Genomic DNA, 16,294 nt, shown 5'->3' on the forward strand with positions numbered 1-16,294 from the left:
ACCTTGCTTATCTTTGCTATTCAACCCATCTATCTTTGATGTTGTCATAGCTTGGCCTACCTAAAAGACAAACCAAATCTCAAGGGACATGCTTCATTTTATTCAACTTATCCTAAAGGAATCTTAGCATCATTTTTGTTCTAATGTCTTTAACATTACATTATAACAGCAGCTCAACAGAACTGGTTGGATTGCAAATTATATGTAACATTCACTCGGCAATGGAGCCTAGGCTCCTACAGCTCTCGCACTCTGGGCCTAGGCTCCTACAGCTCTTGCACTCTGGAATATCCTTTTATCTCTATATATCCAAGATCACCATGATCTTAAAGGCCCAAATGACATTGCCCATCTAAAAATTTCTCTTGAGTTTTCTTCGTATAAATTATCTTACTCTTCTCAACTCTCATACATAAAGCCAGATACTGTGATGAGCACTGAATTAGTTATACTAAAGATTAACTCTTTTGTTATATGTTGCAGACCAAGGAAATTAATTGTATGTATGTTGCAGTCAGTTTATGCAAACTTGCAAATAGGCAAATCTGTCCATAAAATGCCCTGTGCTGTTAAAGAAAAAAAACTTGACTCAGCTTCAAAAACAAAGAAATTGAGGGTGACAGACATATTCTTGAGTTGAATTTCTAAACACTAAGAACAACTTAAAACTCACAATTTGGTTATTTATTAACTTATTTTCCAATTCGAGTTTTTAAAAATAACTTCATTCTTATAAAACTCAAATCAAAGCTTTTCTTTCCATTTTGATAGGCTTCAATTACCAAGTTTCATTTATCTTAAAAAACAATTAAGTCATTACAGCATACACCAATCTATTGCTCAAAAGTTATATAAGCATAATATAATCTGGTGGCTAGTCTGGGAGCTTCAGGTTCCTTATCTGTAAAATGGGAGTGCTTTCTTTGAATGATTCTGAGGCTCACATGGGATAATAAACATGACAGTATTCTGTAAATGTTAATTATGATGATAATTTAGTATCTCTTAAGCTTACCAAATCAAATTTTAATGTTTTATCCTGGTGTTTATGTTGCAGAAAAACGGAGAAAACCAAGCAATGCTTAGAAAATGGAGTTACACATTACTATTATTATTATTATTATTATTATTACATTATTACAGAAAAAAGTGTCTTTCAAATTCTGGGCAAGCCAAAACCGGTTTGGCTCGGTGGATAGAGTGTCGGTCTGAGGACTGAAAGGTCCCAGGTTCAATTCCAGTCAAGGGCATGTACCTTGGTTGCGGGCACATCCCCAGTAGGGGGTGTGCAGGAGCCAGCTGATCAATGTTTCTCTCTCATCGATGTTTCTAAGTCTATCCCTCTCCCTTCCTCTATGTAAAAAAAAAAATCAATAAAATATATTTTTTTAAAACTCTGGGCAAAAAGCATGGATGAAGCTTCCCTATTTATACTTTTTCCAGTTTTTTGTCTCCCAAATAAGGGGTTTTCCAGTCCCCTTTGCAAGTTCTTAAAGAGCTCTATGTGCTTTGAGCCCTCAACCAAAGGCCTGGCCTGGTGCCAGCACTGATAACTTCGTCTGGGGGAGGTTAATAACCTCTCTGGGATGGGTGTAGTCTTATTTGCCTTATTACTTAAGCAATCAAGTGTTTACAGAAGCCAAAATAGCAGGGTTAAAATTTCAAACAGCAGTTTTTATATAAGATGGATGCTTCATTTAAACTTTCTCTTATTCATCTGTACTTCACTTATCTGTGACTCCTCATTAACCACCTGTAGTAATTAACTTCTCTCCATCTTTTAAGAACCATTGAGTCTATCTAATACTTTCCAAATGATTTCATGTTGTGTTCTTCCAAATGAACAGTTTTTATGTGTGTTTTTCAGTTTTTTAAAATTGTGGTAAAAACTCGTAAAATTTACCATTTTAATAATTTCTAAGTGTACTGTTCAGCAGTGTTAAGTATATTCACATTGTTGTACAATAGATTTTCAAAACTTTTTCATTCTGCAAAACTGAAACTCTGCACCCATTGAACAACTCTCCATTTCCCCTTTCCCCAAACTCCTGGCAAACGCTACTCTACTTTCTGTCTCTATAAATTTGACTGTTCTAGGAACTTCTTATTAAGTGGTATCATGCAATATTTTTTTCTATTGTGATGGTTCCCCACCCCCCCACTTAGCATAATGTTTTCAGGGTTCAATCATGTTGAAGCATGTGTCAGAATGTCCTTCCTTTTAATGGCTGATAATATTCCCTTGTATATGTACAATAGATCACGTTTTGTTCACTCATCTGTCAATGGACCCTTGGTTTGTTTCTGCCTCTTGGCTACTGTGAATACTACTTAAAGTCAAATCTCTTGGGCTATTGTTCTCTTTAGAAGATCTGCAGGAAGATTAAAACATTCCCACCAGGAGTAAATATGAAGACTGAAAGCTAAAGATGAGTTGCCAAATACTGAAATAAGGAGCAAAGAGAAGGAGAACAATACAATAAATGTCCTCCTCTTCCTTCTCTTTCCTTACTTCTATGGAAGTGACAAAAGCACGTAGAAAAATTCTACTTGATATAATCACTAATCCCTGTGTGAGCTAGAATTGCTTAGTAGGTCTGAGAGTAGACAAACATAAGGAGAAAGCTGAGTTGAGATGCCATGCCAGAATGCTAAATTCATTCATTCATACACATAATCAATCATTCATTCAAATATTTTGAGTTTTTGGCATTTTTAAGGCTCTGTGGTTGAAGAATACAAAGATGACTGTGTTGCTGAAAAGCTTCATAGAAACTAATGTAGTCTTTAAAGGATTTAGCACAATTTCTGGCACAAAATAAGCAATCAACAAATATTAGCCACCATTACCAAAAAAATCCAATGGTAATTTAGATGACATAACAATGTTCACTAAACAATTCTTATGATAAATGCTTTTTAAAAACAGCTTTATTGAGATATAATTCACATATCATATAGTTCACCTATTTAAAATTGTAATATTCAATAGTTTTTAGTATAGTCACAGAAATGTGCAACCATTACCACAATCAACATTTGCATCATCTCAAAAAGAAACCTTGTAGATCCTTTTGTAGTTCACGAGTATGATGATTGGGTGTTCACGCTGCTGTGTGAGATGTGACCATAAACCCTGTTACACCTTTGGCACATGACCCATCTGAGATGGGAAGAAAAAAAAAGGAACCCTGTAGTCCATAGCCATTGTCCTTCTATTTCTCCTCCTCTCCCTTACCTTCCTGGCCCTAAATAACCACTAATCTACAGACTTGCCTATTTTGGATACTTCCAAAATAAATGGAATCATATAATATGTGGTATTTTGTGATCAGTTCTCCCTCATAAACCAGCCTGAAAATATTTTATGAAAAAATAAAAATATTAAAGTCACCACATCCAAACAACTTCTGAAAATTAATTTTTAAAATGCCCACATATTTAGATAAGGGCTTTACTGTATCCATGAATTTATTACAAAACAAAAGCTAGTTTAATGATAAGTGCCTGGTAAGAAAGAAATGACTTACGCTACACAATCTAGATACTTTGTTTATATTTATCATAAATCCCACTGATTAGATGTTTCTTTCTCCTCCTCCTCCTGTCATCTACCAGAAGAAACGTAAACCATCCATTCATTTTTATAGCTCATGAATAAGATTTTTTTCTTATTTTTTAATTGATTTCAGAGAGGAAGAAAGGAAGAGGGAGAGAGAGGAGGAGAGGGAGGGGGAGGGGGAGAGGGAGAGGGAAAGAGGGAGGAGGAGAGGGAGGGGGAAAGGGAGAGAAAGAGGGAGGGGAGAAAGGGAGAGGGAGAGAGAGGGGAGAAGGGGAAAGGGAGGGAGAGGGAGAGAGGGAGGGAGAGGGAGAGTTATGTCATTTAAAATTTTTGAACTATGGAAATGATTGTCATTCAACAATAAAATAAAAAGATAAAATATTTTGATGAAATAATCACTCTTAAAAACAATTTTTTCAAAGCTTCCTTCAGTTTTTATCATACTTTCTAAAAAAACTGAAATTCCTAGAAAAGAAAAAAAAATTTTCTGATTTTCTCTTCCCTATTTTTTTTTTAATTTTTAAATATATCTTTATTGATTTCAGAAAGGAAGGGAGATGGATAGAGTTAGAAACATTGATGAGTGAGAAACACCAATCATCTGCCTTGTGCACACCCCCCACTGGGGATGTGCCAACAACCAAGTTACATGCTTTTAACCAGAATAGAACCTGGAATCCTTCAGTCCACAGGCTGACGCTCTATCCATTGAGCCAAACCAGCCAGAGCTCTTCCCCGTTTTAAAAACTTAGGGATTGGGATGGGTAGAGCTAGAGTAAGTTAAGACAAAACTTTCTGAAAGTCTAACTTATCATCTCTTTCTGTATGTCTAATTATCATCTCTTAAAAATTATTACAGAAACTCAAAAGTAAATTTTTCTCCATAGAGTGTTTTAAAGGCAGTATAGTTTAAAGTTTCATATAAAAGCATGCAGTTAAGCTTCAGTTAAATTTAATATGGCTTTATGAAATCAATTATCTTATTCAAATGGATGTTTTTCTGGCCAAAGAAACAACTTTAATTGTGGGAAACGAGTAAAATTCAAAAAATAATTCGGAGAAAAATATTGGTGGTAAAACACCTAGAATGCAGTTACTTTCTAATCAGAAAATTATCACGTGACTCTCAACTACTTCAGACACTTTGTGCACGATTGTCACTACCCTGACCTGACAATCTACACATTTGCTTTTTATATGTACTACATATTTGAAAATACATAAATTAGAGGTTGTTGAAGAAGAAACAAAAATCATTATTTATATTGTTTAGAATATTTCTACCCCCCTTCCTCCCTATCTGGAAAGGAGAGAAGAAAAGAAGAGAAATTTATTTTATTACACCTAAGAAGTCCCTTCTAGGCTTGGAGATCCAAGAAACAAGATGCAATTTGACATGGGGATAGAGAGGCAAGAGCCTTGTTCATTTTTGCTTGAACACATATATTCTACACTGAGGTACCCTATGAGGAACTAAAGGTTTTCCCTTAGATAATAACACATTTCAGGATTTAACAATTCTGACTAACAACCAAGGAAGTGAAGAATCCCTACTGATTTTACTATTTTTTTAAGTTTCTGTTTATAAAGAATGAATTGTGACACAATTTAACCACCAAATGCTAATTTTTAAAATAGATCTTTTAAAGAATAAAATTGTTTTTGAAATAAATTTCAATTATCAGCACACACCTCTTTCCAAACTAGTTTCTTAACTTGCTAAAAAGAGAGCTCAATGACTGAGTCAAGAGATGGCTGGCACTGCCAGGGCTGATTCATTAAGTCAGCAAACCCTCTTCAAAAAGGGCTTTTTTTTTTTTTTTTTTTTTTTAATGTTTGATTTTCTTAGATTAAAAGAACACTCCTTCCCCAAAGTTGCACACAGGAAATCAGTTTTTCAGGCAGAACTATGTAAGAATTGATCTCTGAGTCTCTGGGTACTGCTTTTCACACACTCCTTCATTAAGTATGCAAGTTTCTTAACACAAATACTTATTTAAACATTTTCAAGTGCATCTTGAACTATTTTATGGTAGTTCTCCCCAGATCAATACTAAATTTTGTATGAAAGCACTGATTCCACGATCAATAAGGTTTTCTCATCTGGGTCAACAAGCTGCTTAGATTAACTGCTAATTAAATATGTACCCTTTACCCGCTATTCACTTTTTCATGTATACCCTATAGAAATTATATCTGAGAAATAAACTACAACTGCGTCCATATTCAAAGATGACAGCTCTAGTATTAGGGGAACACAGTCTGGGGTTGCCAGTGCAGTCAGCCTTAAACCTTTTTGTCTGTCAGAGGAAAGAACAAAAGGCAGCGCTTCCTCCCCCAGCCTCTCCTTAGCAGTGGAGGAGGGCAGGCTTGACAGAACAGTTCTAGAGAAAAAGGAAGCCATGCCGAAGCTAGTGAGTTTCCCCTTAAACATATACACAAAGCTACCCACCTTGGATAGCTGCCTCCTGAGGCTAAAACGCTGGACCATTGTCACCCTGAGCAATCTTCAGACAAAGCAATCCACGGAGGGATGAGTTTTTAAAAAACAGCTTCTGGGAAAAGTCGGTGGCAAAACATTTTGAAGACTGTCATAGTAAGTCCAAAGAATTTCCTTGGGAGTCTTAGCAAAGTTGCAACCACTTCATTGTTCTATGGGGAGACACTGCAAACCCTCTGTCAGACAGGACGGCGGACAGAGGCAGGGGACAGAGGCAGGGAGGGGCAGAATCCTGGAGTGACTGCGCCCAGTGCCAAGCTCTGCTAGCACTTCCTGTGAGTCAGCCGTGAGGGGTCTAGACAGAAGGACCACCCCTTCTTCCCTTTCTACCAAACCATTAGCCCAGGGTGTCGCTGTGGTGCCACCTGAGGTTCCGGGACCACGGACCTGATGTTCTGGAGGAGTGCTGCACCGGGCTCAGAAAGCTTCTGCCTCTAGTAGAAAACTGGCAACTGCAACAATCCCTCCGACCTTAAGTTCTCCTAGTAGAGGGGGAGGGGGGCCCTTGCAAAGAACAATACCCATTCTCAACCTCCAACTCAGGTAATACACTGAACAGACGATGTGAATAGGACGTGGCAAGAGTCCTCCCCACTCTTTTCCCTCTCCTCCCTCCTCCCCCGAGCGTGCGCGCCCTCCCACCCCCCAAGCCACTGTACCAGCTCCGCTCAGAGAAGGAAACTCCTCCCAGCTGAGCTCGGCAGCTGTTCAGCTTTGTCTATGGTAACTGACCAACCCTTTCCTCTTATTCACTGAGAAGGGTCCTGACCAGGGAGGGAATGTGAGGTGCAGTGAGACATACGCGGAGGGTGACCTCAACTTCATTAGGAAGTTCAACATATTAAAGCTGCCCTCTCTCATAAGAACAATATAATTTTTTTTTAATCTACACAAAAGAAAGAGCTGAGTGAATTAATGCAGGTAAAGAAGTATGAAAAATGGCAGTTTTGAGGGCAGTTCTAAAGATAAAAAATATTTTGCTATCATTTGCCACTCTTCCTATCTATTTGATTCTGCTTCCAGACAACCAATGCTCCTCTCCTAATTGTTCATTACTTCTGAATGAATTTAATAACTTATCAGGGCAGAACATGTTAGCATTTGTTAATTTTTCCCTGTTCCAGTAACTCTCAATTCCCTGTAAGCATTACATCTTATGCTGCATACAGCCTTTGGTGGAATAAACCTACTATGTGCAGTCGCAGTGTTAGGCATTCCAAATCTGTTATCCCATTGATTTATCAAACAACCTTGTGAAATATCTATCAATATCCCAACTGTTCAGATAAGTAAAGTAAGAATCTTCTCTCTAAAACCTCAATATTATTATGAGTAAGCCACAATGTTACTAAAAAAAATTTTCAGGCAAGTGAAAAAGGAATTGGAAAGAAAAAAAGATCTTTATGTAATACTTATTCTCAACTATGCTCAAATCTCATATCACACACTACCAGTTTCCAATTTTACCAAATATGATGTACAATTTTTAAAAATTCACCTACAATACGACACATGTATTTCACACTGCCTTAGGAAGATAGAAAAGATATATCAAAGATAATCAGAAAGACATACCATCTTTAAACATAAATATGAGGTGTTTCTGATATATAATCCTAGATCATTGCTGATTTTTCCTAACTACACTCCCCCCAAAATGAATGAGAAAGATAAAATGAATTAGAAAAAAAAAATGTCTGGAGTCATTGAATATCAATCATGAATTAAACAGGGAATATACAGGGTATAAATCCTCAAAGTTCAGATACACAAAGAAAGATTTATGTATTAAAAGAATGGTGTATTCATTCTAGAAAGAACATACACATTTTTTTGAGTATTAAAATAAAAATAAAACTCCTATAATTGTTTAAATGATACAAAACCGGTAAAAGCCATAGCCGGTTTGGTTCAGTGGAAAGAGCGTTGGCCTGTGTACTGAAGGGTCCCTGGGTTTGATTCTGGTCAAGACACATACCCATGTTGTGGGCTCAATCCCTAGTAGGGGGTGTGCAGTTGGCAGCCAATCAATGATTCTCTCTCATCACTGATGTTTATCTCTCTTCCTCTCCCTCTCTGAAATCAATAAACATATATGTTTTTAAAAAATGGTTACAGCCGGGACTGGTTTGGCTCAGTGGATAGAGAGTCGGCCTGCAGACTGAAAGGTCCCGGGTTCGATTCTGGTCAAGGGCATGTACCTTGGTTGTGGGCGCATCCCCAGTGGGGGGTGTGCAGGAGGCAGCTGATCGATGATTCTCTCTCATCAATGTTTCTAACTCTCTATACCTCTCTCTTCCTCTCTGTGAAAAATCAATAAAATATATTTTTTAAAAATGGTTACAATTATTTGATAAAAAACTGAAAAGATCCCCTTTTTCCTGTTTTGTGGACTATGGCAACTTTTTTGATAAAAATCGTAGACCAAGAACAAAGGTTTCAAAAGAATAGCAGGAAGGATATAAATGCTTAATCTAGAGAAAAATAACAATTTTGCAATCATTCTCTTTGACTGAAAATCCATATCATAGTCTTATACTCTATGTCAGGGGTCCTCAAACTTTTTAAAGTGGGGGCCAGATCACGGTCCCTCAGAGAGCTGGAGGGCCGGACTATATGAACTACTAATTCCTACTGTAACACCTCGGCTGCGCTCACTGCCCAAAAAACCTGGCGGGCAGGATCAGACTCCTCTGCGGGCAGCATGTGGCCCGCGGGCCGTAGTTTGAAGACCCCTGCGTCTATGTGAAGGAGGCAAACAGGAACTGTTCATGGGATTTTTTTAGTCTTCTTGGATCATGCACTCTTTGTGAATCTGTTTAAAGTTATGGACTCAGTCACTGGAGTGACATATATGAAATGCATGACCAGTCATATACAGTATTTTCTATATAATTCCAAATGACCCATTGATTCCCCTAAAACTCACTCATAGACATCATATTAAAAACCTTATTCTAGTCATGACTATAGAAGAGCTGAATATCAATTACTAAATGGTCTTGTCTTCTGCTTTCCACTATAGGTAATAGTTCTAAGTAAAACTAGGAAATAACAACAAAAAGTCTGTTCTCTGACATGTTCGCTCCAACCCCAATACATTTTCTTTACTTGTATATAATAATAATCTACTTCCAAAGCCACAAATGGTATTTACGAAGTGGTCTTTTAAATATTTTAGTGTTTCTTCATTTGTAGAAAAAAGAAAAGAAAAGAGATAACATTAATATTTTATCTTTCTATATGGTTTCCTGCACATTTTTTTGTTTCACAAAACTAGGATTATTCTATTTTCTAGTCACAAGTACCCTGGATGAATACTTACAAAATTTAAACAATCATCCCACTTCAGCTAGTTTCTATTGTATAATATATACAAAACTCCCTTTATCCTAGCTTCATTCTTAAAATTCTCTATAAATGCATTTAAAAAATAAATCGACACCCTAACTGGTTTGGCTCAGTAGACAGAGTGTCAGCCTGTGGACTCAAGGGTCCCAGGTTTGATTCGATCAAGGGCATGTATCTTGGTTGCGGGCACATACTCAGTAGGGAGTGTGTAGGAGGCAGCTGACCGATGTTTCTCTCTCATTGATGTTTCTAATCTCTATCCATTTCCCTTCCTCTCTGTAAAAAATCAATAAAAATATATTTAAAAAAATAAAATAAATTGACATGAACAGTTTTGTAAGTTTTAAAAATCCTCACCCGAGTATATGTTTTCATTGATGAGAGAGAGAACAAGAGAAGCATCAATCAGTTGCCTTCGATACTCTGACTGGGACCAAAACCTGAAAACCTAGGTATGTGTCCTTAACAGGAATCGAACCTGCAATCTTTTGACAATGGGACAATGTTCCAACCAATGAACCACTTGGCCAGGGCTAAAGTTTTGTATTATTAAATATCATGTACTATGAATTACATTATTGCAGAGAAGGAAAATAAATCATAGAGTTGGAATTAGAGTTGGGATTAGAACTCAAATACCCAGATTTCACTACAGTGCTTTTTCCATTACACTATGCTTCCTTCAATTTTTTAAATTATTAAAGAACACTAACTACTTAAAATACTCATGTAATCATTTTTTTTCTGTAAATTGAATAATGATTCCATTTTTAAAACTTGAAACTTTACACTGTAAGTTATGAATGAGTTTCCCTACAGCCTGGCAAAAATATGAGATAGTAATATGCTTATAGTTCCTCCCTTATCGCTTTGGTAACCAGCCTTTTAATAGTTACATAAAATAAATCTTATTGTTCAAACATCCCTGTGGATTTTAACTAGTTTCCTGTGATAACCCAGTAGAAATAACTGTGCAATGCCAGCTACCAGTCAATCAATAAAACTATAAGCTTTTACCTTTAAGAGGCTTTCATTATGCAACACCACGTCACTTCAGAAAGCCCCCTCTCATTCATGGTAAACAAGCATTTTCGACACCAGACGCTCAGGATGAAATGAAACATTCCCTTTACTTAAGAATGTCATAATCTAGTACAGAAACAGAAAACTTAAACAATTGTCATAATGTGTGGCAAGTGCTATAGTAGCAGTGATAATAAAATGTGGCAACTGCTATAATAGCATAGACAATAATGGCATGAAGGAGGGAGTGATGAACTTTCTGTGGGACAAGAAGTCTTATAGCTGGAGTCTTTAAGGTTGAATAGGAATTCTGTAAATAAATAATAACAAAACAAAAACAAAAAAAGAAGAAGGGGAGAGCATTCCATGCAGAGGGAAGAACCACAAATTAGAGAGGTATGAATCAAGTGGTAAGTAAAATTTAGTTTTTTCATACTAGACATGTCATAAGGTTAGAATGTTCAGAATATTATTTTGTTTGTGGAATAGGAATGTAGGACATAACAAAATTCATTTATTCTTCTTTTGCTAAATTGCACCTGTTAACTATTTTTCTATAAACTAACCAAAGAGTGAACAGCCCACTATTTATAAATAATAATATGATAGGTTCTCTCTTCATAGAAGTTTTGATTTTTTTTTAATATGTTTTTATTGATTTCAGAGAGGAAGGGAGAGGAAAAGAGAATTGGAAACATCAATGATGAGAGAGGATCTCTGATCGGCTGGCCCCTCCTGGGGATCAAGCCTGCAACGAGGGCATGTGCCCTTGACTAGAATCAAACCCAGGACCCTTCAGTTCTTAGGCTGACACTCTATCCAAAAGCCAAACCAGCTTAGTCTAATTCTTTCGATTATTGTCTTCCTTTAACACAAAGAGGAAGGAAATCCATTGTCAGAAAGTTTAGTAAACAGTGCTGCCAGTTTCAAGATTCCCTATGGCAATTCAGGCTCCTTAAATGATATAAGATTTCTGTCTTGCAAAAACGAATTTCTTTTGGGAATCCCACAACAGATAACATTAAAGATTCACATTTCATCTATCATAAGATGAAGTAACTTGTGTAGTTATTTACAAAAGTCCAAGGCCCTGTCGATATAAATACCCATGCAAGTAGTACAATTAATAAGTGGTAAGACATGAAAAGTTGTTGACAATTAAAAAATTTTTTGAATACTACATCATATTCAGTTCCATAACTAACTCATCATGATGGCTGATTTAAAGAATAGCCAACCATGTCAAATAACATTTTTATTTTGATAAATTGGACATGGCTCTTTCAAAAATGCTAAATTAAAGTTGTCTCCTTTTGTATCAGCGATGTTTTGGGGCTTGCATTAATTTCCCTCAAAAAAAAAAAACTATGCCATGCATCACCTGCAGTGAATACATACAAAGGAGAAAAGGAGAGAAGAAAAGGGAGAAGAAAGATGGGGAGAGAGTTTATTATGTGTCTACTAAGTGCCTAGCAACTAAATAACAACAAAACAACAACTAGTATGATTTATACAAAATATTTAAACATTATAAAATCAAGTCCTTAAACTAGTTTACAAGGTGCTTCATGTGCTAGCCTCCGCTTTCCCTCTCTAAACATCTCACTACTTTCAACTTTACCCCAAATCTCAGCTTAGACTTCTGTTCCTTCAAGAAAGCCTCTAACAATACTCACCAAGTCCTTTCTCCAACTGCTTCTTCCTTACTACACTGTATTGTATTTTTCCTGTCTGCATCCCCCTCTTCAGGAACCTAAAATGTTCAGTGGTATGCTGACAACTACTGGGCTCTTAAATAGTTACTGAATGAATGACTTAAAAAACTAAGATAGTGCTTGATGGCTCTATAAAACATTATTTTTTTAAATATATTTTATTGATTTTTTACAGAGAGGAAGGGGAAGGGATAGTTAGAAACATCGATGAGAGAGAAACATTGATCAGCTGCCTCCTGCACAGCCCCTTTTTGGGGATGTGCCTGCTACCAAGGTACATGCCCTTGACTGGAATTGAACCTGGGACCCTTTTGTCCGCAGGTCGACGCTCTATCCACTGAGCCAAACCGGTTAGGGCAGCTCTATAAAACTTTTAAAAGTTTCTAAGACATTCTGGATTATCTTCTCTCTTCCTTCAATCTCACCCACACTCACAAATTCCCTGATCTTTCCACCTAATTAAATTCTACTTGTTTTTCTATTCCATTTTGTAAAAATAAACTTGAACTATTTATTTCCCATTTATAATCATTCCTTGCAATTTGATATGTTCTAATAAAATGTTTCCTATAATACAGAGAATATAGTAAATTATAAAGAATAAGAAAATCTGTTAATATATCACCATACAGAAGTAACCACTACTAATGTTTTTATTTTTAAATATATTTTGATTTTTTACAGAGAGAAAGGGAGAGGGATAGAAAGTCAGAAACATCGATTAGCCGCCTCCTGCACATCCCCCACCGGGGATGTGCCAGCAACCAAGGTACATGCCCTTGACTGGAATTGAACCCGGGACCTTTCAGTCTGCAGGCCAACGCTCTATCCACTGAGCCAAACTGGTTTTGGCCACTACTACTGTTTTGATAAATTTTCATCTGGGATTCTTCTTTATTTTTTACTAGAGGCCTGGTGCACGAAATTCGTGCACAGGGAGAGAGGATAGTGGTAGTAGCCCTCAGTCCAGCCTGCACCTCTCCAATCTGGGACCCCTTGAGGGATGTCTGACTGCCGATCCCGATGGGATCGGGCCTCAACAGGCAGTCGGATATCCCTCTCACAATCCAGGACTGCTGGCTCACAACTGCTCGCCTGCCTGCCTTCCTGATTGCCCTAACCCCTTCTGCCTGCCAGCCTGATCACCCCCTAACCACTCCCATGCCAGCCTGATTGATGTCTAACTGCTCTCCTGTCAGCCTGTTTGCCCCCAACTTCCCTCCTCTGCTGGCCTGGTCATCCCTAACTGCCATACCCTGCAGGGTTGATTGACTCCAACTGCCCTCCCTTACAGGCCTGGTGCCTCCCAACTGTCCTCCCTTGCTTGCCTGCTCACCCACAACTGCCCTCCCTTGCAGGCCTGGTCTCTCCCAACTGCCCTCCCCTGCTGGCCATCTTGTGGTGGCCAACTTGTGTCCACATAGGGGCAAGATCTTTTTCCACATGGGGGCAGCCATCTTGTGTGTTGGAGTGATGGTCAATCTGCATATTATTCTTTTATTAGATAGGATAGAGGCCTGATGCATGGGTGAGGGCTTTTATCCAAATTTCTACCTTACTCATTTCTACTACAAGAGTCAGTTTGGGGGCTTCAAATCTTGTTTTAATTGTTAAAACAAATTGTTTAATTTTTCTTAGATGTTTTAGGAAAATTTGCTTCCTTAGATGTATCTTCCAACTAGTTGGTAGGTTACTAAATTTTTGGCAGTCTGGATCCTTCTAAGATCTCCTACACTCTCTATCTTTATATTACACTTTTCCCACTAAATACATAATAAAAACTTACAATATTGAGGCAGCTGTGCTATGGTAGAATGAGCAAAGAACTTAGACTCAGCCATGGACGAGCTCTCTGGTCTAAGTAAATTTTAAAATTTCCTAAGCTCTAATTGCTTTGTTTGTAAAAATGGAGACCAGACCTACCTCAAAAAACTGACATGCAACTTAAATTATATTTTATACATAGAAGTCTTGCATACATTATATACTCAACAAGCTTGAGTATGATCCCATATTAATGACATTAAAACAAATTCACTTCCACAAAACATTCTTGCAAAATTATTACCAAATATATGGAAAAGATTCTCAATTATCAAATGAGTCATTAAAATTCAGTATTCTCAAGGCAAGCTTCTTGGTGTTTTATGGCAATAAGAAAGATGATACAGGAATAGTTCTCACCTTCATTCTCCTTTCTTAACTATAATTACGCAACATTATATTATGGTTAATGTGAGACTTTAATTTGAGCTCTTTTCCACCCCACCCTCAACCTTGCTATGCAGAAATAGCTCCATGGAGATTATTTATTTAACTGGCTAACTTTTTAAACACAAGAGACCTTATCTTATATATTGTAAATAATTACTTTTTTGTTCTTATTATTTTGTTTAGATATCTGAGAATCCAGAATGTCATTGCTTATATTATAATGATGAACAGTTTTAAATAACTTTAGGGAATCATTCCAGTATTTATTTCCACTACTACTCATTGGAAAAATGCACGTTATTTAGAAGTAATAACATAAGAAACAACAAGACTAAAAGAAACCAAACAGGGGTAGTGTTGAAATCAGCCTTGTCACTGCTCAGATTTCTGCTTTCATTCAAACAAGTTGATCTAGTTACCAATACTATTTGAAAAAAGGAAAAACTTTCTTTCCCCCTTTTCTTGTGCCCTGCTTGTGGGCTTGATGCCTGATAGGGGGCCTTGCAGGAAGTGGTTGATGTTTCTCTCTCATCATCGATGTTTCTTTCTCTCTCTCTCTCTCTCTCTCTCGCTCTCGCTCTCGCTCTCGCTCTCTCTCTCTCATTCTCCCCTTCTTCTCTCTCTAAAATCAATCAAAACATATTTTTAAAAATAAAGTGTGAAATCCACTATCTAAAAAGTAAAGAATGCATATGCTCTACTGCAGAAAGCAAAATGTATATTGCATGGCACAGTATGTATGAAAATTATTAGCAATTTCTATTTCCACACTAAGCAGACACACCAGATTCTAGAACTTTTTTCATTACCTTCATTAATGTAAGAAAGCCAATTCATGTGCAAAACCAAAGCAACAACAAAGCATCTTTATTCCTCTACCATAAAACTGAGACTTTTAAGACATGAACACATAAAGTATACTGATGATTTTAGCAAAAGGAGTAAAATAAACAAAATATAGCTATATGTTAGGAAGCAAATAGGAATATAATTATAAGCATGCATTCATTAGCTACAATAATTATCATTCCCTTTAACAGAAACAGGAACTATCTTTTACCACAACTTTGAGATATCTCTTGCTATCTCTTTTTAGTTACCAAAGAAAAAAGAAACGCTAACAGACTTACCCGCTCTGCAGCTGCCTCATCCCCTGGAAGACATGCAGCAGCAGCAGCAGCACAAGCTATTTCCATAACAGCAGAGCTGGTAGGAGCATCAGTAGTGGATGAAGACCTGGGTCGGCCAGACTGCATAACAGTTGCCATCTCCTGGCCAGATTTCCTGTTGATTTGGGGACTTCCCTTTGGGGCCTCTGGCTTGCCCCGCCTACTATGCAAGCTCGTCCCTCTCTTCATCTTGGGTGGCACTCGGATCTGTTGCAGGACACGGTTCAGAGCTGTGGGGTGGGTGGGGACACCATCAATCTCTGCACATGTGTTCTGGCTTTCCAGATCCATTTCAGGTTCTGGATCTGCCTGAATTTGTTGCACATCATGTGGAGACACAGATGACCTCCTGCGCTGGTGCTGGAAGAGATGCTTCAAGCCTTGGCCAATCACATTAATGTTCTCCAAAGCATTGTGAGTCATTTTAGACAACTTTTGTTCTGATTCTGTCTGCTTTCTGGCCTCTGCATCTTGGGATTTGCCTCCAGGATCAGGGTCCTCATATAACTGTTCACTGCCCGAAGGCTCCATCAGTAAGTAGATTTAATATGCTTATTTGCAAACTCAAAAATTTTAAACACACCAAGACTGTCAAATTAGGTAGGCATTTGCTTCAATAGTAACTATACATGCAGCTGTGAGATGGAGGCTTCATGCCTATCTAATGCTTAAAAAAAAAAAAAAAAGAAGAAGAAGAAGAAGAACTTCATATTATAAATCCATGCAGAAACTCCAGTGTTAAAGAAAAACATGCCACTAG

At 37.4% G+C, this 16,294-nt stretch overlaps 1 protein-coding gene across 6 annotated transcripts in view; it reads right to left on the reverse strand.

Annotated features, from left to right (window-relative positions):
* TMCC1 (transmembrane and coiled-coil domain family 1) overlaps positions 1–16,294 on the reverse strand; it is a 105,881-nt gene that overhangs the window by 67,745 nt on the left and 21,842 nt on the right. For 3 of the 6 annotated variants that reach the window (XM_084902579.1, XM_084902577.1, XM_084902578.1), the window contains exon 4: positions 15,496–16,201. The exons of 1 other annotated variant lie outside the window; for it this stretch is intronic. In XM_084902579.1, the coding sequence (XP_084758705.1) occupies positions 15,496–16,065 (570 nt within the window). In that variant the 5' untranslated portion in view covers positions 16,066–16,201. The remainder of the gene's footprint in view (positions 1–15,495; positions 16,202–16,294) is intronic. 2 more of the 6 variants (XM_084902580.1, XM_084902581.1) reach the window with 1 other exon arrangement.

This window comes from Pipistrellus hanaki (genome assembly GCF_964339955.1).
Source record: "Pipistrellus hanaki genome assembly, chromosome: 13".
NCBI lineage: Eukaryota > Metazoa > Chordata > Mammalia > Chiroptera > Vespertilionidae > Pipistrellus > Pipistrellus hanaki.